This window comes from Bombina bombina, chromosome 2 (assembly GCF_027579735.1).
Source record: "Bombina bombina isolate aBomBom1 chromosome 2, aBomBom1.pri, whole genome shotgun sequence".
NCBI lineage: Eukaryota > Metazoa > Chordata > Amphibia > Anura > Bombinatoridae > Bombina > Bombina bombina.
The window spans coordinates 495,278,810-495,304,419 of NC_069500.1; the positions used below are offsets into that span (position 1 = coordinate 495,278,810).

At 42.5% G+C, this 25,610-nt stretch overlaps 1 protein-coding gene across 1 annotated transcript in view; it reads left to right on the top strand.

Annotated features, from left to right (window-relative positions):
- Window positions 1-21,024, top strand: part of LOC128649132 (ATPase MORC2-like) — a 457,352-nt gene extending 436,328 nt beyond the window's left edge. Inside the window, 2 exon segments of the mRNA XM_053702217.1 lie at window positions 8,557-8,745; window positions 20,713-21,024. Of these exon segments, the coding sequence (XP_053558192.1) occupies window positions 8,557-8,745; window positions 20,713-20,781 (258 nt within the window). The 3' untranslated portion in view covers window positions 20,782-21,024.
- The last annotated feature ends 4,586 nt before the right edge of the window (window positions 21,025-25,610 follow it).

Sequence of the window (25,610 nt, forward strand, 5' to 3'; positions counted from 1 at the left end):
AAGCCTACCTGGTGCTTAGTGGTACAACCTAGGCTCTATAGTTCTGCAGTTGCAGGTTCAATATTTTATGTTCCCTCCAAATCCACGCTTCTGGCGTTCACTTTCTAGGGAATTATACTCTGATTTTTGGGTGGGAAAAGGTTTTTCTACCACTTCAAGAGAGTAAGACTAAAGGAAAGTTTTCCTTTTCCTCTTTCTGCAAACTAGTCTTAGTCCAATCTAAGATTTCCTCCCAGGGGCAGAATTTGCCTTTTAGAGTTTCTGCAACCAGGTATGATGAGAGGCACTCCTGGAACAGGGTTCAGGACCTTTCCTCTCTGTGAGTTATAGTTCCAGTCCCAGTTGGGGAGGTATTTACCTCAAGTTTTCTCAGGTTCTGACCTTCAAAGTAGTATCCATTCTCCTTTGGTTCAAGAAGAGCCTGTTCATGACAAACATAGACCTGAAGGAAGTGTATTTATTGTTCCCATGATCTGGATCTTATACAATATATGGTTCGGGGGTCATCCTCCCTTCGAGCATTCTCTCTTTTTGATGAGATCTTGTTCAATCCAATTTCCCATGGATGGGAAATGAATCTGGAGAAGAGTTCCCTTGTCCCATCTACAAGGGTGAATTATTATGGGTCTACCGCCACAATGTCCTCAATGCACATGATTCCGTCTGATCTGGAAAGTTAAGCAGGGCCAGGCCTGGTCAATACCTGAATGGGAGACCGCCTGGGAACACCAGGTGCGGTAGTTTTGGACCTTAATAGATTCTCTATTTAGGAGAAGATGTCTAACAGAGGTCAGATAATTAAGGATGTATTCCTTACTCTCTCTGCAGTCTACTGTCCGGCCAACAGCAAGTTCTGGTGGTCCGGTATATTTGGGATTTTGGATCTAACTGCAGTTGATTTTTCTGCACTTTTCAGGGACTCGATGTAGTTTGGCTTATGAGACTGCTGGACAGCAGCCTCCTGAGAGAGAATTATGGCTCATAGAGGGAATTGGTCTGATGGTTTCCATGGACATCATTTCCTTTACTATTTTCCTTAAAATGGTGAATATTCGGATCTGTCTCAGAGAATAGATCTAGATCATTTGATGAGAGCCTATCTCCCGTAGTGGTTTTTTCAGGAGTATCTATCTCAGGGCGCGTGCTTCTGGAGACATTCCTGGGTGATGTGACCAAGGTCACCAACCTGCTGGGATGGTAAGCAGTCTGGGTCTTGTCTAGGCGCAGGGTTTTGTTCTCGGAAGTATCTGCTCTCCTCTTTAACATCTTGGAGTTGAGAGCGATTTACAATGCTCTGATGGCTTTGCCTCAGTTGCCTTTAGCTTGGTTCCAGTCGAACTATATCACCTCAATGGTTTATATCAACCACCAGGGAGGAACTCGGAGTTCCTTAGCCATGAAGTAGGTGGCTCGGATTATTCAGTGAGCAGAAGCTCACAATTGCTGTCTGCCATCCACATTTCAGGAGTGGATATCTAAGAAGCGGATTTTTTAAGCAGACAGATTTTTCATTCTGGGGAGTGGGAACTCTATCTGGAGGTGTTCTCCAGCTTAACCCTCAGATGGGGGGTGCCGGAGCTGGGTCTGATGGCGTCTCGGCAGAATGTCAAGCTTCCAAGGTATGGTTCAAGGTCAAGAAATCCACAGGCCGCCCTGATAGATGCTCTGGCGGTTCCTTGGGATTTCAGGCATCCGTTTGCTCTCCTTTCACAAGTTATTGCTTGTATAAAACAGAAGAGAGCATCAGTGATTCTAATAGCCCCTGCATGGCTTCGCAGGATCTGGTATGCAGACCTAGTGGAGATGTCATCTCTCCCACCTTGGAGACTGCCTCTGAGGAAGGGCCTTTTAATTCAAGGTCCATTCTTTCATCTAATCTCGTTTTTCTGAAGCTGTCTGCTTGGAGATTGAATGTTTAGTTCTGTCTAAGCATGGCTTTTCTGAATTGGTCATTGAGACCATTATTCAGACTCGCAAGTCTGTTTCTAGAAAGATTTACCATAAGGTATGGTGTAATACCTTTATTGGTGTGAATCCAAGAGCTACTCTTGGAGTAGAGTTAGGATTCCTAGGATCTGTATTTTCTCCAGGGAGGCCTGGAGAAGGGATTAGCAGTTAGTACTCTGAAAGGTTGGATTTCTGTTTTGTCCGTTTTGTTTCTCAAATGTCTGGTGAATGTGCCAGATGTTCAATCCTTTTGTCAGGCCTTGTTTAGAATCAGGCCTGTGTTTAAGTTGGTTGCTCTTCCTTGGAGCCTTAAAGGGACACTGAACCCACATTTTTTTTTTCTTCCATGATTCAGATAGAGCATGAAATTTTAAGCAACTTTCTAATTTACTCCTATTATAAATTTTTCTTTGTTCTCTTGCTATTTTTATTTTAAAAGCAGGAATGTAAATCTTAGCAGCCAGCCCATTTTAGGTTCAGCACCATGGATAGTGTTTGCTCATTGGAGGCTTACATTTACCCACCAATAAGCAAGCATAACCCAGTTTCTAGACCAAAAATGGGCCAGCTCCTATGCATCACATTCCTGCTTTTTAAATAAAGATAGGAAGAGAACGAAGAAAAATTGATAATAGGAGTAAATTAGAAAGTTGCTTAAAATTGCATGCTCTATCTAAATCATGAAAGAAAAAAATTGGGTTTAGTGTCCCTTTAACCTTGTTCTTGAAGTTTGCAGCAGGCTCTGTTTGAGTCATTGCATTCCATAGATATTTGTTGTTATCTTGGAAGGTTTTGTTTCTTATTGCTATCTCTTCTGCTCAGAGAGTGTCGGAACTCTCAGCTTTGCAGTGTGATTCGTCTTATCTTATCTTTTCATGTAGATAAGGCGAATCTTCGTACTTTACTAGGTTTTCTTCCTAAAGTGATTTTGGACAGAAATATTATTCAGGAAATTGTTGTTTGTTCTCTATGTCTTTCTTCCAACTTGGATGTTGTGCGTGCTTTAAAATGTTATTTACAGTTACAGACGACTAAGGATTTTCACTAGTCTTCTGCCCTGTTGAGAAGTATATTTCGTTTTTCTTATGAGACTGCTGGTCAGCAGCCTCCTGGGAGAATTACGGCTCATTCGACGAGAGCTGTCTCCTCTTCTTGGGCTTTCAAAAGAAAGCTTCTGTGGAACAGAGTTGCAAGGCTGCAACTTGGTCCTCTTGCATACTTTTTTTAAAAATTTTACAAATTTGATACTTTTGCCTCTGCCTCTTTTGGGAGGGAGGGTTAGTCAGGCGGTGGTGCCTTCTGTTTAGGTCTGCCTGTCTTGTCCCTCCCTGTTCATCTGTGTCCTCTAGCATGGGTATTGATTCCCAACAGTAATTGATTAAACTGTGGATTCACCATATCTTAGGAAAGAAAACAAGATTTATGCTTACTGGAGTCCACGTCGCGCCCTTTATTTCAAGACAGTTATTTTTTGTCTAAACCTCAGGCACCTCTACACCTTTTTTTCCCTCCTTTTTCCTTTGGTTGAGTGACTGGGGGTTGTGGGAAGGGAAGTGACACTTAACAGCTTTGCTGTGGTGCTCTTTGCCTCCTCCTGCTGGCCAGGAGTGATATTCCCAACAGTAATTGATGAAACCGTGGACTCACCATATCCGGAAAGAAATAGATTTAGCAGGTAAATAGGCTTGGGGTTTATTCTGTTATTAATGGACCCAGAGTTAGAGCAGTCCATGCCTGTGGATAAATGCCTCCTATGTTTAGAGTCTCAGATTGTCTTACCAATGCAGTTTTGTTCCTCCTACTTGGCAAAGACTTAAAATGTAAGGACTAACTCCCTTCTGAGCTTAATGTCTCTCAGGATGATGCTGTGCCTGACATGCCTCAGCTTTCTCCTCAAACATCCCAAGCTTTAATGGTTTCTCATACTGTGTCCTCTTATCCACCTGGGGGTGTTTATTTACCTGGGGATTTTGCTGCGCAGATTTCTTCTGCAGTAACTGCGGCTTGTCAGCTTTTCCTTCATCAGGAAACCATAAGAAAATTTAAACATGTGCCTGATACTAAGGCTTCTGACTCTAGGACTGCGTTAGCCAATCTTTTTCAGATGTCTGACGAGGAGAATACTTCAGTAGCTTCTGAAGGTGAGATCTCAGACTCTGACACTCTAGCAGATAAATCTACAGATTCGGAAGAGGTCAATTTTAGATATAAGCTTGAAAATCTCTGGTTACTACTGAAGGAGGTTCTAGCTACTTTAGATGGCTCTGAGCTTTTGGTTGCTGTCAACCCCACAGTCTTCTAAAATGGATAGAGTTTATGATTCTCCATCTTCTGATAAGGTTTTTCCTGTTCCACAGAAGATGTCTGAAATTATTGCTCAGGAATGGGATAGACCAGGAGTTCCTTTTCCCCTTCTCCTGTTTTTAAGAAGTTGTTTCCTGTTGCCTACTCTATTTGCGACTCATGGCGCACAGTTCCTAAGTTTGCAGTAGCTATTTCTACTCTTGCCAAGAGAACTACTATTCCTATAGAGGATAGTTACTCTTTTAAGGATTCAATGGATAAGAAGCTAGAAGCTTATTTAAAAAAGATGTACATCCATCAAGGATTACAGTGGAACCTGCAGCGAGTATTGCCACGGTGGGGGGTGCTGCATCCTATTAGTGTGATGCCTTGTTGGACCTTATTACTGAGGAATCTACGGTAGAGGAGATCCAGGATAGGATCAAGGCTCTTAAATTGGCCAATACCTTTATCTGCATTGCCAACATGCAGATAATTTGTCTGGGAGCTAATATGTCTAGTTTTAGTGTTATAGCACGCAGAGCTCTGTGGTTAAAATCCTGGTCAGCCGACCTCTCTTTTAAGGCCAAGCTTTTGACTTTAACTTATAAGGGAAAGACTCTGTTCGGACCTGGTCTGGCAGAGATTATTTCAGAGATTACAGGTGAAAAGGGATCTTTCCTACCTCAGGACAAGAAGAATAGACCTAGAGGTCACCAGACTTCTAATTTTCATTCCTTTCGTAACTTTAAGGGACAAAAGTCTTCATCCTCCTCTTCCAAACCGGACCAATCCAGATCCACTTGTAAATCCAGCCAGCACTGGAACAAAGGAAAACAGAACAAGAAACCTTCTGCTGACTCTAAATCAGCATGAAGGTTCTGCCCCCGATTCCAGTGGGGGGCAGGCTTTCTCTTTTTTGTCAAGCCTAGATACGCAATGTCCCAGATCCTTGGGCGGTGGACATAGTATCCCAGGGCTACAGAATTCTTTTGTCAAGACTATCCTTAAACCACATAAAGAAGGCAGCTTTCTTAAGCTTGTAAATGACCTATACTCCCTGGGAGTTATTGTTCCAGTCCCCCTAAGAGAACAGGGTCTAGGATTTTATTCAAATCTTTTTGTGGTTCCCAAAAAGGAGGAAACTTTTCGACCCATTTTAAACCTCTAGTGTCTCAACAAATTCCTCAGGGTTCTGTCCTTCAAGATGGAAACTATTCGTTCCATTCTTCCTTTGGTACAGGAAGGTCAGTTTATGACGACTATAGACCTAAAGGACGCATACCTTCATGTTCCCATTCACAGGGAGCACCATCAGTATCTGAAGTTTGCCTTTCTGAAAAAGCACTTCCAATTTGTTGCTTTTCCATTCGGCCTGGCCATGGCCCCAGAATATTCACAAAGGTTCTGGGGGCGCTTTTGGCAGTGATCATATCATGGGGAATAGCTGTGGCACCTTACCTAGACGACATCTTAGTACAGCCGTCATCTTTTCAACTAGCCCAATCTCATACAGAGATGCTGTTGTCTTTTCTACGTTCCCACGAGTGGAAGGTTAATTTGAAAAAGAGTTCTTTAGTTCCTTTTACCAAGGTGCGTTTTCTAGGGACTATAATAGATTCCCTGTCTATGAAGATTTTCCTGCCGGAGGTCAGAAAGACAAAATTCTTGCTTACTGTCTTTCTCTCCAGTCTACATTGTTCCTTCCATCTACGGCTGCTGCAACTTTGTATGCTCAGTCAGTGGAACGGAGACCATTCGGATTTATCACAGAGGATAAATCTGGACCCTCTAACAAGAGACTCTCTCTCGTATTGCGTGTAACAGGAACATCTGTCTCAGGGTACTAGCTTCCTCTGACCTTCCTAGGAAATTGTGACTACAGACGCAAGCCTGTCAGGCTGGGGTGCTGTTTGGGGTATTTTAAAGGCTCTCAGGGCCTGTGGTCTTGGGAAGAGTTCTCTCTTCCCATAAACATCTTGGAGTTGAGAGCTATATTTAATGCCCTATTAGCGTGGCCTCAACTGTCTTTCGTCCAGTTTTATCAGATTCCAGTCAGACAACATCACCTCAGTGGCTTACATCAACCACCAAGGATGGACGCGGAGATCCTTAGCCATGAAGGAGGAGACTTGCATTCTGCAGTGGCGGAAGCTCACAATTCTCTATTTGCCACATTCCAGGAGTGGACAACTGGGAGGCGGCTTTTCTGAGCAGACAATCCTTTCATCCCGGGGAGTGGGCACTCCATCTGGAATTGTTCTCTCAGATAACCCTCCAGTGGGGGGTTCCAGAGTAAGATCTGATGGTGTCCCGCCAAAACGCCAAGGTTCCAAAGTACGGCTCAAGTTCAAGAGATCCATAGGCCGTTCTGATAGATGCTCTGGCATATCTGTTTCCTCAGTTTGCTCTCCTTCCACGAGTCATAGCAGGAGAGAGCATCAGTGATCCTAATAGCTCCTGCATGGCCTCGCAGGAGATCTGGTTTGCGGATCTAGTAAGGATGTTGTCTCTACCTCCTTGGAGGATACCTCAGAGAAAGGACCGTCTACTTAAAGGTCCTTTGCTCCATCCAAACCTAGATTCTTTGAAGCTGACTGCTTGGAGATTGAACACCTAATTCTGTCTAGACGTGGTTTTTCTGAAGCAGTCATTGAAACTATGATTCAGGCTAGGAAACCTGTTACTCGTAAGATTTACCATAAGATAGGGCGTAAATATATTGGTGTGAATCTAAGGGGTTTTCCTGGAGCCGGGTAAGGATTCCCTGTATTTTGTCTTTTCTTCAGGATGGCCTGGAGAAGGGTTTGTTGGTCAGTACCCTAAAGGGTCAGATCTCTGCTTTATCCTTTTACACAAACGCCTGACAGACTTACCAGATGTTCAAGCCTTCGTGCAGGCCCTGGTTAGAATCAGGCCTGTGTTTAAGCCTGTTGGAGCCTTAATTTAGTTCTTAAAGTTTGGCAGCACGCACGCAGAGTGAGCTTTCTACTCTGCAGTGTTATTCCCCCTACCTTATTTTTCATTCTGATAATGCGGTCCTTCGTACTAAATTTACTAAATTTGGGCTTCTCCCTAAGGTGGTGTCGGATCAAAACATAAATCAGGAAATTGTTGTTCCTTCTTTTTGTCCTAATCCTTCTTCTCAAAAGGAACGACTTTTGCATAACTTGGATGTTGTGCGGGCTCTAAATTTTTACTTGCAAGCTAATAAAGAATTTAGTCAATCTTTTGCCCTGTTTGTTGTTTTCTCTGGAAAGCGTAAGGGTCAGAAGGCCACTTCTACTACTCTGTCTCTCTGGTTGAGAAGTTTGATTTGTTTGGCTTATGAGACTGCTAGACAGCAGCCTCCTGAGAGACTTACGGCTCATTCCACTCGGGCCGTCTCCTCTTCTTGGGCTTTCAAAAATTAAGCTTCTGTGGAACAGATTTGCAAGGCGGCAACATGGTCCTCTCTGCATACTTTTTCCAAATTCTACAAATTTGATACTTTTGCCTCGGCTGAGGCTTCTTTTGGGAGAAAAGCTCTTCAAGCGGTGGTGCCTGCTGTTTAGGTCCTTCTGCCTTTTTCTCCCTCCCTGTTCATTCCGTGACCTCTAGCTTGGGTATTATTAGTTCCCACTAGTAATTGGAATGACGTTGTGGACTCTCCATGTCATAGGAAAGAAAACAAAATTTATGCTTACCTGATAAATTTATTTATTTCCGGACACAGAGAGTACACGCCCCGCCCTCTTTTTCATTATAATTCAGCAGGGTTTTTTTTTAGTAAACCTCAGGCACCTTTTCATCCTTGTGTTTCTTCGTTTTCCATTTTCCTTCGGCTGAATGACTTGGGATTATGAGTAAGGGAAGTTACACTTAACAGCTTTGCTGGGTTCTATTTGCCTCCTCCTGCTGGCTAGGAGTTGAATATCCCACTAGTAATTGCAATCACGTTGTGGACCATCCATGTCCGGAAAGCAAGAAATTTATCAGGTATTAAATTATAGTTCATATGTAAATATTGATGTCAAAAGAAAGTTCCATTAAAAAAACATATAAAATAAGTGTGGGTGTACTAAATGTGACACAGGTAAATTATGGTTGAATAAACATAAAGCTCAAATTCTAGAACATGAACAATTGCCTTCCTCCTTAAGGGGTTAATCTTTATATTATTTTATTTATGTTATTAGTGTCATTGTGGTAGCTCAAAAAATATAAGATTATATTTGGTTTCACAGCTCTACTTTATCAATCAATTTTAATAGTAAATGTGTGTCACTGGGCTAGATTCACTGGCTTATTCTGTTTCTTACAAACTGTCCTGCTTTTCCACTGCAGAAGGATTATTTCAAGCAGTATGAGGTTGGCCTACAGAACCTGTGCAATTCTTATCAGAGTCGTGCAGATACACGAGCTAAGGCATCAGAGGAAAACCTGCGCAATACAGAAAGGAAGCTAAAGGAAGCAGAGGAAAAGTTACAGAAACTAAGGACCAACATTGTGTCTCTACTGCAGAAAGTACAAGAGGTAAGACTAAGGTTCTTCATGCATGTGTATATTGGTTTCATGCTTATATCCATAATACAAACGTCAAGTTACATTATGCTTTACTTTCAAAATTCTCAAATGAGCGGTAGCAACCAAATGAGTAAAAAGGGGGATCCTCTGTGCTGCCGGAAAAGCCGGAATAATGGCTCGAAGACAACATGAAAGCATGTAAGACATATTGAGTGTCATTGTGCAATAAAGGTGCCATATATTTCAAGTTTACTATTCCTAGTGCGGACTACATTTAGAAAGTTTGTGAGAAAATTAATGAACAACAATTTTAAACAGTCAATTGTATTCTTTGGGTCTGAAATTAGGAAGTGCAAATATCTAATAATTCGTTTTTCCATCTAAAGGGGAGGAGAGTCCATGGCTTCATTCATTACTTGTGGGAATTAAGAACCTGGCCACCAGGTGGAGGCAAAGACACCCCAGCCAAAGGCTTAAATACCTCCCCCACTCCCCTCATCCCCCAGTCATTCTTTGCCTTTCGTCACAGGAGGATGGCAGAGAAGTGTCGGAAGATTCTGAGTAGTCTCTTATGGAGGGTAGTACTCTTCGAAATGGGACTGGAGTTTTAAGTAGTCCTGTCAGCCTCTCAGTGAGAGCATGGGTGAAAGTTAGTCCGGAGATGCAGGGAGAGTCTTTCTGAGAAACCATCCCGACTCATATTAACAGCTCCATACGCAATCAACATTGACGAGTTTCGCTGCCTGCTTCCTACACTCAAGTCCATGTCAGGAGCGATGCTACTACACTGTCACACTTGAGAGGCCGTGTTCCTGTTCCACGGCATAGATTCTGGTAAAATTGGTTCATTTTCTTATATACATAATGATGACACAAGAAGACAGGGACACAGTGTGCCGTCTTTTATCAATATAGAATTTAGGGTTAATATCCCTGTAATGAGGATTATTGAACAGGGAGGGTTTGTACATAATGTTATTGCTGTGTCATTGCTGCGATATGTGTGAGATGAGACTCTGGCAATGGTGGACTACATGTGTCATTTTTGGGAGTTACTTATGCGGCCGATTTGGCGCGCTTTTTCTCCCTAGTGCAGGTGCGGTCCTGCGAGGCACTCCATGTGACCAGGTGGGGCCTATTCAACTTCCTCTTCTTGTCCGGCGGTTGCAGGAGACAAAGCGTTTTTTTCTGTGGTCCGGGTCTAAGGAGGTGGTGAGTGCCCTGGCCATTGGAGGTATAAAGGTGCCATTTTTATAGTAATATCTAGTCCGTAATAAAAGCATAAGCTATGGAGGACTCTGACGCGTTGGAGGGTACTCCCTCTCTAACTAAGTCTAATACCTGTGTTTATTGTGAGGAGGTTCTGGTAGATCTGCCTGCTCAACTCTGTTCCACATGCCTTGATAAGATTGCTACATAGAAAGAATAAGATGTTTAGTAATACTGAGGCGTCCACCTCTGAGGGTTCTTCGTCCCGTGAGGTGCGTTCCCTACATTCATCTCCGATTACACATGCAGCTCCCCAGGGCACGACTAATCCTCCTGAGGGAGAGGGCCACTGGCCGTCAGATCTGGCAGATCAGCTGCAAACGGTGGTGTCTGTGGTGATTAGTGCCTTACCATATTCTGCTAAGCACAAACGTAGGGTAAAACATTGCGGCCCGGCCCAGGGGTCATCTACTGCAATAGATAGCTTGGAAAGGTTATCCGCTGACGAGGACAACTCAGACTCTTCGGAGGATGTTCCTTCTGGGTCAGAATCCGGGTCATCTAAACCTCAGGCTGCGGAGGAACCATACTTTAGGTTTAGGATGGAAAACTTACGCGTTCTACTGAAGCAAGTGTTTGCTACGTTGGAGGTTCCGGAACCGAAACTACCGGAGGAACCTTCGAATCCTAAACTTGATAAAGTATATGAAGACAGGGTGGTGGCTCAGACCTTCCCGGTTCCTGTTAAGATGGCTAACATTATTAAGAATGAATGGGAGAAATTGGGTTCATCTTTTTCCCCTTCCTCTTCTTTTAATAAACTGTTCCCCGTTCCAGACTCTCAGCTCGAGATATGGGGGACTGTCCCTATGGTGAATAGTGCTATCTCCACGCTTGCGAAGCGTACGACGATTCCCCTCGAGGATAGTTAGTCGTTTAAAGAGCCCATGGATAAAAAGTTAGAAAACATGTTGAGAAAGATGTTTCAGAACACGGGGTTTGTTTTTCAGCTGGCGGCGGCAGTAGCTGCGTTAGCCGGAGCTGCGACATATTGGTGTGAATCCCTGTCTGAGATGGTCGAGAGGGAGACGCCCCTTGACGAGATACAGGATAGAATAAGGCCTTGAGGGTAGCTAATTCTTTAATTTGTGATGCCAATATGCAGATTATTTGCCTGAATGCAAAAATATCAGGTTTTTCCGTCCTAGCCCGTAGGGCTCTGTGGCTGAAGTCATGGTCTGCGGACATGACCTCTAAATCTAGGCTTCTATCCCTTCCCTTTCAGGGAAAGATCCTATTTGGTCCAGGACTGGACTCAATCATATCCAAGGTCACGGGAGGCAAGGGTGCCTTCCTGCCACAGGATAAGAAGGTTAAACCTAAGGGATCTACTTTTTGTCCCTTTCGTTTGGACAAGGCCCATCGCCAGCAGTCCAAGGGAGCTTGGAAGCCGGCTCAGTCTTGGAATAAGTCCAAGCAGAACAAAAAGCCAGCCAAGACCAAATCGGCATGTAGGGGCGGCCCCCGACCTGTCAACAGACCGAGTAGGGGGCAGATTATCTCTCTTCTCAGAAGCCTGGTTGCAGGATGTTTAGGACCCCAGGGTTACAGGATAGGTTTCAGATCTCATCCGCCCAGGCGCAGATTGCTCCTGTCAAACCTGTCTTCAAGACCAGAGAAGAGGGACCCCTTTCTAGAATGTGTGAGGGATCTCTCTTCTCTCAGAGTAATTGTACCAGTACCTCCAGCAGAAATAGGTCTAGGGTACTATTCAAACCTTTTCGTGGTCCCGAAATTCTGAACCTAAAATGTTAAAACAAGTTTCTGGCAGTTTCATCGTTGAAAATGGAAACAATCAGATCTTTTCTGCCCCTAGTTCAAGAGGGACAAGTCATGACAACAATAGACTTGAAGGATGCCTACCTTATTGTACCAATCCACAGGGATCACTTCAGGTTCCTGAGATTTGCGTTTCTGGACCAACACTTCCAGTTTGTGGCCCTTCCCTTTCGTTTGGCAACGACCCAAGAGTCTTCACAAAAATTCTAGGGGCACTTCTTGCAGTAGCAAGATCCAGAGGCATTGCTGTAGCACCCTATCTGGATGACATCCTAGTTCAGGCGCCGTCGTTCAGTCTCACAGAGGAACACTCGAGGGCACCTCTTCTTCTCCTCCAGTCTCATGGATGGAAGATAAACTCAGGAAAGAGTTCCCTGGTTCCCAGCAACATGGTGGAATTCCTGGGCACTATAAAAGACTCTATATCCATGAAGTTATTTTTCACAGATCAGTGACGCAGGAAAATTGCGTCCACCTGTCTTACCCTTTAGGCCTCCTCCAGACCCTCTGTGGCTCAGTTAAGAAGGGGGGGTGAGAGGTGGCGCCTACGGCTAACTGTCTAGGAAGGAAATTAAAAATAGCTCTGCTAATACCATAAAATTAAGTAAGGTTGTACTTTAGTTGCAGAGTTACCAATAAACCATTAATATTATATTAAAATGCACACACGAGAAAATATATAAATCAAATAAAAATTTTATTCAAGTGTGTGCATTTTAATATAATATTTATGGTTTATTGGTAACTCTGCGACTAAAGTACAACCTTACTTAATTTTATGGTATTAGCAGAGCTATTTTTAATTTCCTTCCTAGACAGCCGTAGGCGCCACCTCTCACCCCCCTTCTTATCTGGTTCACTTTGGTTGCAAATTTGTGAGATTTTTGCAACTTTAGAGGTCGGCCAATCTGTCGTTCAAAAACAGTCTGATACACACATCCCTGTCGTTGCCTCTGTGGCTCAGTGCATGGAGTTGATTGGACTCATGGTATCCAGCATCAATGTCATTCTATTCGCCAGGTTCCACCTGAGACCTCTTCAGCTGTGTATGTCGAGGCAGTGGAACGGCGATCACTCAGATCTAGCCCAACAGATTTCTCTGGACGATCGGACGAGGGAATCCCTTTCTTGGTGGATCCGTCCGGAACAACTGTCCCAAGGGACATTCTTCATGAGATCGTCCTGGGAGATTGTGACCACGGACGCGAGTCTGGCAGGATGGGGAGCTATTTGGGGTGTCAGGATGGCACAAGGAAGATGGACTTGAGAGAAGTCTCTCCTTCCGATCAATATTCTGGAATTTTGAGCGATCCACAATGCTCTGAAAGCTTGGCCCCTCCTGGGGTCGTTCAGCTTCATCAGATTCCAGACAGACAACATTGCCTTGGTGGCCTACATCAACCATCGTGGGGGGGCGAGAAGCTCTCTAGCAATGGAGGCGGTATCTCGGATATTGGTATGGGAGCAGTCCCACAACTGCTCACTTTCAGCAATCCACATTCCGGGTGTGGACAACTGGGAAGCAGATTTTCTCAGCAGACAATCCTTTCAACTAGTGTTGTTTCAAAGACATGGTTGGAGGATCAATTTACCAAAAAGTTTCTTGATTCTTCAGACAAGGGTCACCTTTGTAGGTTTCCATATAGATTCAGTGTCCATCATCACTCCGTCAGACAAAAGACGAATAAAATTGGTTTCAGCTTGTCGGAACCTTCAGTCTCAATCATTCCCTTCAGTAGCTATGTGCATGGAAGTTTTAGGTCTCAGGACTGCAGCATCGGACGCGATGACCTCTCCAGCTTTGTATGCTGAACCAATGGTGTAGGGATTATACAAAGATAACACAATATCCTTAAATCCCAATGTTCGACTCTCTCTGACTTGGTGGTTAGATCACCATCGTATAGTTCAAGGGGCCTCTTTTGTTCGTCCACCCTGGACTGTGATCACAACAGATGCAAGTCTTTCAGGTTGGGGAGCTGTCTGGGGATCTCTGACAGCACAAGGGGTTTGAAAATCTCAAGAGGCGAGGTTACCAATCAATATTTTTGAACTCTGTTCTATTTTCAGGGCTCTTCAGGTTTGGGCTCTGTTGAAAAGAGAACAGTTTATTTTTTTTCAGACAGACAATATCACAACTGTAGCATATGTCAATCATCAGGGTGGGACTCACAGTCCCCAAGCTATGAAAGAAGTATCTCGGATACTTGCTTGGGCGGAATCCAGCTCCTGTCTAATTCTGCAGTTCATATCCCAGATATAGACAATTGGGAAGCGGGATTAGTTTAGCCGTCAGACTTTACATCCGGGGGAGTGGTCGCTCCATCCAGATGTGTTTTCTCAGATTGTTCAGAAGTGGGGTCTTCCAGAAATAGATCTGATGGCTTCCCATCTAAACAATAAACTACCCAGGTACCTGTCCAGGTCCAGGGATCCTCAGGCGGAAGCGGTGGATGCGTTTGCAGTTCCTTGGTGTTACCAAGCTGCTTATATCTTCCCGCCTCTGGTTCTTCTTCCAAGAGTGATTTTCCAAGATCATCATGGAACAATCGTTTGTGTTGCTGGTAACTCCAGCATGGCCTCACAGGTTTTGGTATGCGGATCTTGTTCGGATGTCCAGTTGCCAACCTTGGCCACTTCTATTAAGGCCAGACCTTCTGTCTCAAGGTCTGTTTTTCCATCAGAATCTCAAATAATTAAATTTGAAGGTATGGAAATTGAACGCCGAGTGCTTAGTCATAGAGGTTTCTCTGACTCATTGATTAATACTATGTTACAGGCTCATAAATCTGTTTCTAGGAAGATTTATTATCAAGTTTGGTAGACTTATATTTCATGGTGTTCTCATAAATTCTCCTGGCATTCTTTTAGAATTTCTAGAATATTACAGTTTCTTCAGTATGGTTTGGATAAGGGTTTGTCTGCAAGTTCCTTGAAGGGACAAATCTCTGCTCTTTCTGTTTTATTTCACAGAAAGATTGCTAAGCTTCCTGATATTCATTGTTTTGTACAGGCTTTGGTCTGTATCAAGCCTGACATTAAATCAATCTCTCCTCCTTGGAGTCTTAATTTGGTTTTGAAGGCTTTACAGGCTCCTCCGTTTGAGCCTATGCATTCTTTGGACATTAAACTACTTTCTTGGAAAGTGTTGTTCCTTTTGGCCATCTCTTCTGCTAGAAGAGTTTCCGAATTATCTGCTCTTTCTTGTGAATCTCCTTTTCTGGAGCGGCAGATTAGGGGTTAATACGTTTTAAACAGTGTTTGTGATGCGGGAGGACGGCGGAATAGGGCTTAATAGGTAGTTTATGGGTGTTAGTGTACTTTGTAAAATTTTAGTTATGAGTTTTGTGAAACATTTTTGTTGAGCAAAACTCCTAACTACTGCTTTCAGATAGCGGAACGAATCGTGTCGGGATAGGCTGGAACGCAAGCATTTTAGCCTCACCGCACAACTTGTAATACCGGCGCTGTGGAAATCCCACACAAAAACGTCATTTTTTGTGTGCGGGATTGACGTTGCGTTACAGGCTAAAATGCTTGCGGTACAACTATACCGACAAGACTCATAATGGCTGAAATGGACATTTTTTCAGTGTTAAAACCGTAACGCACAACTCGTAATCTAGCCGTAATTTACTCCTATTAATTTTTCTTTGTTCTCTTTTATCTTTATTTGAAAAGCAAGAATGTAAGTTTAGTAGCTGACCCATTTTTGTTTCACTTGCTGATTGGTGGCTAAATGCACTCACCATTAAACAAACAAAATTATCTGGTTCCTTAGCTTAGATGCCTTCTTTTTCAAATAAAGATAGCAAGAGAACAATGAAAAATTGATAATAGGAGTAAATTAGAAAAGTTGCTTAAAATTGCATTTTCTATCTGAATCATGAAAGAACAAAATTGGGTTTAGTGTCCCTTTAACTGAGATAAACCTTTATATGTTCTGTGTTGCTGTAACCTATTCAATGTGTGACAATGACTCTCAGGACTGGTGGAGGTAGTAAGGCAATCAGAACTTGGTTTAAAATTTGGTTCATACATTATTTAACCCTTTATGTTCTGTGCTATTCGCTATGTAAGCCTTTACTCTTTTTCACAGTTGCTCAGTGCTTATTTGACAGTACCTTGTTATTGCTACTACAGTATTTCCCTCTTAAGGTTTAACCAGATTTACATTGTGCATTTTCTTCACTTTGGGGTTACTTATTTGTTTACTTTGTACTGCTTCTTTCTTAAAATGATGATGTTCCACAGTCCTCAATAACATAAGAGATATATTTCCAGCCACTAGGAGGAGGTCAAGAATCAATACAAGAGCTTTAAACCCCTCCAACCTCCAATCTCTCCCTCTCTCTCCCTCTCTCTCTCTCTCTAGTTTTGTTCTTGGCCTTGTAGTACATGGTTGAGAATAGAGGTTGTTTCAGATACTTGCTTATGGATTACAAATTGAGAGTTTTGACCTATGTGAGAACCAGAGTTCCTGGGAAGTATCATTTACAAAGAAGAAGAAAAACTCTTCACAGCAGCTGAATGATACAGGGACACAGGAATGCCTTATGTGCACAGCATTTGCCTAACTTGATACCTGCAGTGGATGGACTCTCTACTGGATACTAGTGCAGCTACATTGACATTTTCATTATACAAACACACCAGCTTTACTCCTGGCTGTAGCTCGACCCCCAGGCCATTCTCTCTGTCCAGAGCCTCTGTGACTAGATACACTTCTAAACAGATTCTAATCTGATTTTCAGTGCTGACCAATCCCAGGAAAGGGATGAGTAACCAGGGGGAAGTTAGGTCATCTTTTTATTTCTGAGGGCTATAAAACTGATTACACTATAACTCTCTGACACTTAATCTACCAGTGTAGAGTGCTCTCTACCAGGTTTTCTCTGTACTGTTTTGTCATTGTATATAAGGTGTCGTATACTGTAATATAAGTTCAAATTTTAATTATATGTAGAGATCCTTGAGCTAAGATCCATTGATATCTCTTTTATTCCATTATATGAGTGATTTATATGTTTGCACATATATTTATCATGCAGACACTGAGCATTAATTATGAATATTTTCATTTACTATGCACTTTTTATATGTACTTTGTGTGTATACACAGTCTCTGCTTTCTCTGGACACGGATCTACAAGTATCTGTTGCTCTATGTTTCCAACTCCTTAGTCAGGAACGCCACATAACAGTTTAACTATGTGCAAATTCTTAAGTAGGTACATGTATACTACATCTGATGCTTATGTCATGTACAGATTTTTAAACTTTGTATAAACTTATGTATAAGTTTTTACATTTCAGGTTCTACCCTGAAATAGTTTGGATATACGGCTGATTCTCTTATCCTTCAACAGACCAAATGTATTTGTTCTCTTTACAAAAGGATTTGGAGGATAGGGGCATATTTAATCCTAGTACCTGTGTAATCTCAGGGTCAAGAGATTTTACCCCAATCTGTTTTTTCTTTCTCCAAGGTATTTGCAGTCCTATCCTGCATTTCATATCCCTAAACATATTGGTCTGGATTCTCTCTTGTACAATGGGAACATCCCTCATGGTCTTTTTCCCTTAATCAAGGGTCAGTTTATCACTTCTTTAGACCTCCAGGATTCTTATCTGCTTTTCCCTATACATAGGGATTATTTTCTGTTCCTGAGGTTTTGTATATCTGCAAAACTCTGCCAGTTTGCCACTCTGTGTGGGATACACTCTTGCCGGTTATCAGAATCAGGACATTCCAGTTGCTCCTTATGTAGCTAATATTTATTGCAAGCTTATTTTCTGTCAAGAGCTGTTGCTCTTACTCTCAAACCTCTGTCTTTCAAGACAATATTTGGAGTATCAATGTACCTATAGCTCCTTATATCCTGCTATGAGGGTAGCATTTACAGGAGTCATAATAGACTCAATCCTTATGCATCTATTTTTCTGATGGAACTTTGCATTATTAAGATTCTGAGGTTGTGTCTCTAACTACATGAGCTCTACCCATTGGTATCTCAGTGCATGGAAGCGGTGGGTCTTTTTGGTTGCTGCTTAGTCACAGTTTCTTTGGCTCACTCTTCACTTAAATCCCCTTTAATGGCTATGCTACATTAGTAGTTAATGAATTATCTACATTTGGCACAGATTGCTTTGAATTTCTTCATCAGTCAATCTTTTTCTTAAAGACACAGTCTGTCTTTGCCCTTTGGGACATCCTTCCTTCGCTAGTCTTGGTCTATTGTACCGATAAACTACGGTCTCTCAGACTGGGGGGTGGTCTGGGTTTCTCCAAGATTGCAAGGAGTTTAAGGCAAGGTTACCAATCAAAACTCAGAAACTTCGAGCGATCTTCGGGCTAGTCAGCCATAGCCTCTATTAAAGGATGAAAGGTTATCCGTTTCCAGTCGGACAACATCATGGTGGTGGTCTACATAGATATCATGGAGGTTAACTGCACTCCACTGGCCATGTAGGAAGTGTCTATTACTCTGTCTTGGGCAGAGAGGAATTATAGATCTCTATTGGTAATCATAATACCATGTGTGAACAACAGGGAGGTGGATCATCTGTTCATTCATGAGAGTGGACACTCCATAGAACATTTTTATCACTTATTAATCCAATGGGCTTAAAGGAAATAGTTCTAATTGCCTCTCTCTTATTTCTCACACTTCCAAGCTATTGTGCAAGATCACAAGATCCATATTAGTCACCTTGGTATGTCCATTGGACTTTCATCTAATATACCCGTTTCCTTTTGTTTTTATTGCAAGAGTCTTTCTTGGATCAATCAGGAGTCAGCGTTGGTAAAAGAAGCGTCTTCACAATCTGCATGTTGTGAGAGCTCTCATATATTATGTGGAAGCCATAAAAGATTTCAATTTTCTGGGTCTTGGCAAGGGTCTGAAAGCTACGTCTGTTACTTTAACTACATGGCTTAAATTCCTTCATTTATAAGGCATATTTGGTTGCGAGGGAAATTCCCCCTTTGCACATAACTGCTCATTCTACTAGAGCAGTTGCCACTTCTTGGGCTTTTCATAACTTAGGCTTCTATTGATCAGATTTTCAAGGCAGCTACTTGATCTTCTTTGCACACCTTTTCAAAGTTGTATCACTGTTGTGTGTAAAGACCAAGAAGTGGCAACTGCTCTGGTAGAATAAGCAGGTGCTCAGGGGGAGCTTATCCCGCAACCAAATATGCCTTATAATATCTCTCAAGTGGGAGGGATTAAAAGCTCTGGTGTGTTGGGGTATATTTTTCCTCCTCCTAGTGGCTCGGAAGGGGAATTCCCTCACATGACTCATGGACTCTCACCCTCATGAAAGGAATTAATCAGGTAAGCATAAAGTTTTGTATGTGTACTTATTTTGGTAATATAGATTTGAACCCCTTAAGAACTCTATTTAAACAATATGTTTTTTAAGTGCATTTTTGTGAGGAGTTAGAAGTGAGTTTACTGGGTCTTAGGTCAAGAGACATTTTTGGTAGGCAGTGATGTTTTTTTGCGATGAGAGGTTGTGGTTTAGTGGATATAGCAGAGTGGGTATTTTTGTGGTGGGAGTTGTGACAATTTAGGGGTTAATTGCAGTTAGGGGTTTTAGATGGAATTTATTGTGATGGTGTTGTGACAGTTTAAGGTTAATAGCAAAGGGGGGTTGCTTTATGGGTGTGGTGGTTTGGTACTTAACCCCTTAAGTACCAAGCATTTAAGACAAAAAACTTGCCCAAAAGACCAGAGAATTTTTAGCATTTTTGCCATCACTCCATTTAAACTGAAATAGAGCCTTGTTTTTTTTTGTTTTTGTTTTTTATTTACCTATCAAAACTATATATTTTTCTTTCTAAGGTGGTGATAGTCCACAAAAATCCTTACTTGTGGAAATTCATCTGGCCACTGGGAGGAGGCAAAGACACCCCACAACAAAGCTTTAAGTATCCCTCCTACTTCCCCTTCCCATTAGTTCTTTGCCTCGTCAAGGAGAAGGCAAGGATATTTTATATTCAGGTGTTTCAGGGAATTGTTTTCTTCCGTCCCTCATTGGACATGCTGTCCACTGATACCAACTTGTTAGGTTGGGAGCAGTGTTAATTTTGATGGCAACCATCACCAAGTCAAAACTTTAATAAATATAGAAAACTGTCGGGAGAGGGAAGAGAAACATTGTATTCTGTGCATGGAGTCAAATTGACAGTGTTTTTCATCTCTGCAACATGACTGTAGAAATGCAAGATAGGTTTCTAAGTGTAAGAGGAGCACTGGCTTTTACAATTTTGCACTTTGATCTTATGGATATGTAGTATAAAAGTCTAATTTGTCTCCTTCGAGATGCATGAGACACGTTCTTTAGAAGATTCTAATCTTTCAGCACACCCTCTTTTATTACTCTAAGTAACATTTAATTATTATAATAACCATTTCCATTTACCCAAAAGTCCATACTAGACGTTTTTTTAAAAAGGGGTGGGTGTTTACAATGTTTCTCTTCCAGAGTATTATTCTATATACCCCCCCCCCCCCCCCCCACCAAGACTGTGGAGAAAGACAAGCCTCTAGATATGAAATTATGTGGAAAATGTTAAATCCTTTAGCTATCACATTTAGAGTAATCACATTTAGAGTAATGAAAAACAGCATTACTCTATTTAAAAATTAACCCACACACTTGAAATCTCTCACTAGAGTGTCTTCAAGGTGGTATTAGGCAAAGTAGAAATGTGTCTTGTAGTTATTACTTAGTTTAATTACTTTGTTATACACTTGCACTAATGATTTATAAAATGGGCTGTCAAAAATGGAAATATTTATTGTATTTGTTTATTCTACTGTCATATCTATGAGCAAATTTGTCTTCTACATAGTAAGAGTGCTTTATAATCTATAGATCAGGAATATCAGATATAACTTGCTACCCCTCTCTCTATAGGACATAGATATAAATACAGACGATGAGTTGGATGCTTATATTGAAGACTTGATTACAAGAGGAGACTAAAGCTGTTTGAAAACTGGTTCCAACTGAGACCCTGAACAGGATAAGAATTTATATACCTTCCCAATTGAACAGAGGTGCTGGTCCAACATCTCAGCAGTCGCTTGCGCACTGTACAGCGTCAATGTTTTGATGTGATACATTCTTGTGGTTTTTACATACTCAGCATGTGCTGTTCTTCGGAAAATTTTAAATATTGTAGTTCAACTCATTTCTTTGTTTATAAATATTTATTTTTTAAATATGGCAGCTGTTTGAGTGTTTTTTTTTATTATTATTATTAATAATAATTTATTTGTGCCTGATCCAAATTTTTAAAATACATTCAGAAGTCTTTGCTAAACTGAATTAATAATTTTTTTTATATAATTTATACTAACTTCCTCTTTCAGTTTCATATGCTAAAATTACAAAAAATAATGTGGTGGTTTCTTGTTTGGACTCATGACAGCCTTTAAATTTAGTTTTAAATTAGAGCATTTTATTAACTCTCTTCTAGTTGTTTTGTTCCACGAGAACATTCATAACCTATGGGAAACACTATTCATGGCCACCAGGAGGAGGCAAAGACACCCCAAACGCGGCTATAAATATTCCTCCCACTTTCCCTATCCTCCAGTAGTTCTTTGCTTCATATCGGAGAGGTGCTCTGTTAAGAAAATATGAAGTTTAACATGGATTGGCTTAATGATATCCATATAAATCTCTCTAGAGTATTGGTATATATCATGCTGGTCGACGCTCGGTTTCCCATGCCTCTTTCCAGTGTAACCTAAATCCCCTGTCTGATAATGTGGTGTGTTTCACACTAAATTACATACTATGATAGGTAAGTTTGCCCCTCTTTCATGGGATCTTGTTTAATACAGAGGTGGTATAGGTCTTGTCCCTGCACATTCCTATCCCCTTTGACAGGCATTCTTTTGCCATAAATGAAGCTCCAGCCATAGTCACGGGCTGAGGGGGCTGCGCCTTGGCACGTTAACATGCGCCAGGACCGTGACGAACATTTCATATTCCCTGTCACAGGTGTAAAAAAAGACTACAGGCTATATGTTTCGATACTGGCAGCAGCGGTGGGCGTTGACTCTGTTTCCCGCCCTAGGCAGCGCTTTCTCACCATTTCCGTTTCAGATCAACTGCGCAGTAGTCCTGTGGGAGAGCGGTAGCAATGCTGCTTGCCAGACTAGAGTTGGTAAGATGCCCTCAAAAGGACTTACAAGGGGACAGTTATTTGGTGCTTGGAACCTAAATACCTTGCTGTGTATTCAGGAATATATTGTCTCTCGCATTGGACGACTCTTTGCTACTAGAGAGTCTAGAGGAATCTTCCTCTGTGGCTTACGTTAACAATAATAAATGCATGATTTGCAAATTAATCACTGTGAACCCTCCGGCACAGCTAATTTAATTGTTGCCTAACATAAGTCCTGACGTCTCACTCAGGAGGCCCAATCGGTCTAGCAGGCCCAACCACGGCTTCTCAGGCCTCAGCCTTCTCAGTCCAATAGCCCATGAACGTGACTTCTCTTGTCCCAGGGTGTAGTGCGGAGAGCAGCTCAGCTCCGGATGGGGTGGGCCGTCTACCTGATGAACTTAAGGCCCGTATTGAAGCGGCTGTGTTTGTTGCCCTGAACACTAGACAGGTATCAGGGAAGAGAAAAGTTAAGCATTGCTTTCTGGCATGTAGCCTCGGAGGCCACCACCGATAGTTTGGGGCAGCCTTCTTAGCTCTGAAGGAGAAATTTCTTCCTCTGACCCTTCGGTTGTCGAGTCGTAAAAGGACTCTGGGGAGGGTACGATTAGGCTCAAAGCGGAGCAACTTCGGCTCCTATTGAAGAAGGTCCTGTCTACTCTGGGAGTTCTGGCAGCTAAGCCACCTGAGGAGGACCAGGTTCAGAAACAGGAATTAGTGTTTAGACCCAAACCTAGGGCCCCGGATGTCTTCCTGGTGCCCACATATATTGTTGAAATCATCTCTAAGGAATGGGAAAAGCCTGGGACCCCTTTTGCTCACTCGAAGGCCTTTAAGAGATCGTTTCTCGTTCCAGCTACCATGCAGAGGTTTGGAACAATCTTCCTAAGGTGGATGGTGCTATATCCACATTAGCCAAGAGCACTACTATACTTCTTGAGAGCAGCACGTAGTTTAAGGATCCCTTAGACAGAAGGTTTGAGGGTCATCTCAGGCGAATGTTTCTCCAGTCTGGTGCCCTGTTTCAACCATCAGTGGGAATAGCTGTAGTAATACGGGCAGCCAAGTTCTGGTGTGAATCCTTAGCAGAACTGATTACAGTGGAAACTCATAATATTTAATCCCTAAAGCTGGCAAATGCCTTAATTAGGGTTGCTATCCTACAATTTTTTTGCATTCAATGCTAAGAACGCTAGCTTTGCATTCTATTGAGGTGGGCCTTGTGGCTTAAAGGGACAGTCAAGTCCAAAAAAAACTTTTATGATTCAAATAGGGCATGTAATTTTAAACAACTTTCCAATTTACTTTTATCGCCAATTTTGCTTTGTACTATTTGTATTCTTAGTTGAAAGCTAAACCTAGGTGGTTCATATGCTAATTTCTTAGACTTCGAAGGCCGGCTCTGCATTTGACAGTTTTTCACCACTAGAGGGTGTTGGTTCATGTGTTTCATATAGATAACATTGAGCTCATGCATGTGAATTTACCGAGGAGTATCTAAGTCTCAGCTTTTATCCTTGTCCTTTAAGAGCAAGTCTTTATTTGGTCCGAGCCTGGACTCCATTCTTGCTACAGTTACGGGTGGAAAGGGAGCTTTCCTACCACAGGATGAGAAATCTAAGCCTAAGAGTTGTTTGGCACAACCTTTTCGTTCCTTTTGTCCAAGGGGTGGAATCTTCTAGGGCAACAAGTCAGCATGACGGTTTCACCCCCGACCTGGGACCAGGTCGTGTGGGGGGCAGACTTTCTCTGTTTCAGAGGGAATTATCTCAATCCATTCAGTACCTTTGGGTTCTGGACTTAATTTGCTAGGGATACAGAATAAGATTTCGGTCTCATCTCCTGAGGGACCGCTTGTTACTATCCAGGGTCTCAGGAAGCCCTGTAAAAAGATTTGCTTTGTTCCGCTGCATGGACAAATTTTTTTTGCCATGGGTGTGGTAGTTCCAGTTTTCCCAGCAGAAAGAGGAAAATGAATCTACTCCAACCTCTTTGTGGCTCTCAAGGAGGAGGCAGTGTTACACCCTATTTTGGACTTGAAGGGACTTAACAAATTCATAAGGGTTCCCACTTTCAAGATGGAAACTATAAAGTCCATCCATCTCCTAGTACAAGAGAGTCAGTTCATGTCCACTATAGACCTAAAGGATGCGTACCTTCACATTCCGATCTACAGAGATTATTACCATTTCCTTCAATTCACCTTCTTGGACAAGCACTACCAGTTTGTTGCACTTCCATTTGGACTGGCTAAAGCATCCTGAGTGTTTACCAAGGTGCTGAGAGCATTGCTGGCTGTGGTTCGTCTGCAGGGAATTGCAGTGGCTCCTTACTTGGATGACATTCTGGTTCAAGCTCCATCCTTTCCAGTGGCTCAGTATCACACTCAGAGGTTAATCTTGTGTCTTCAGGCACATGGTTGGAGGTTCAACATAGAAAAGATTTATCTTATCCCGGCTAAGAGTGTAAGCTTTCTGGGAATGATCATAGTCTCTGTCAGTATACGCATTTACTGATCTTCCAGATCAGCGCAGGGAGAAGCTCCAAAAGGAGTGTCGCCTGCAGCAGTTCAATGTCAATCCTTCGGTAGCACAATGTATGGAAGTGGTATGTCTCATGGTTGTGGCATAGGATGTTATACCGTTTGCTCACTTTTATCTGAGACCACTATAGTTGTGTATGCTTAGACAGTGGAATGGAGATCATTCAGATCTGTCTCACGTCATCTATCTGGACGCTCAGACAAGCGGGAATCTTGTATGATGGCAATTGCTAGTGCCAGTTCTCCTATGGGATGAGTTTCCATTGTCCCTCCTGGGTAATAATCACCACAGATGTGAGACTGTACGGCTGGGGTGTGGTACCTGGTGTCCGGAGGAGGTATCTCTCCCGATTGTCATTCTCTTTTACAACATGCTTCTAGCGTGGCCTCAATTGGGTTCTGCCTGGCATATCCGATTTCATTAGAACATCACTATTACCGTGGCCTACATCAAACTTTAGGGAGGCACACAGAGCACTCTGGCAATGCAGGAGGTGTCCCGAATCCTGCTGTGGCCTGAGAGAAACCAATGTCAAGTTTCAGCTAGCCATATTCCAGGTTTAGAGAATTGGGAAGCAGATTTCCTGAGCAGGCAGACTCTTCACTCAGAGGAGTGGTCTCTGAATCAGGAGGTTTTTTTGGAAGTAGCTTGCAGATGTGGTGTTCCAGACATAGATTTGATAGCTTCCTGTTTCATTGCCAAGCTCCTGAGGTATGCATCCAGGTTCAGGGATCCTCGGGCAGAGCTAGTGGATGCCCTAGCAGTTCCATGGAATTTCAATCTGGTTTATCTGTTCCCACTGATTGTCCTTCTGCAGGAGAGAATATCAACGATTCTGATAGCACCTGTGTGGTCACACAGGACCTGGTACCCAGACCCAGTTAGCTTGTAGTCTGCTCTTCCTAGGCGGTTGCCCCTTAGTCACCCTTAGTCAAGATCTACTGACTCAGGGACTGTTCCTTTACTAAAATCTAGATACTCTGAGGCTGACTGCCTGGAGATTGAACGGTGGTCAGAGAAGCCTCTCTGAGCCAAAATCAATGTGATTTATACTCTTATTCAGGCTCGCAAGCCTTCAAGGTCTGGAGCACTTA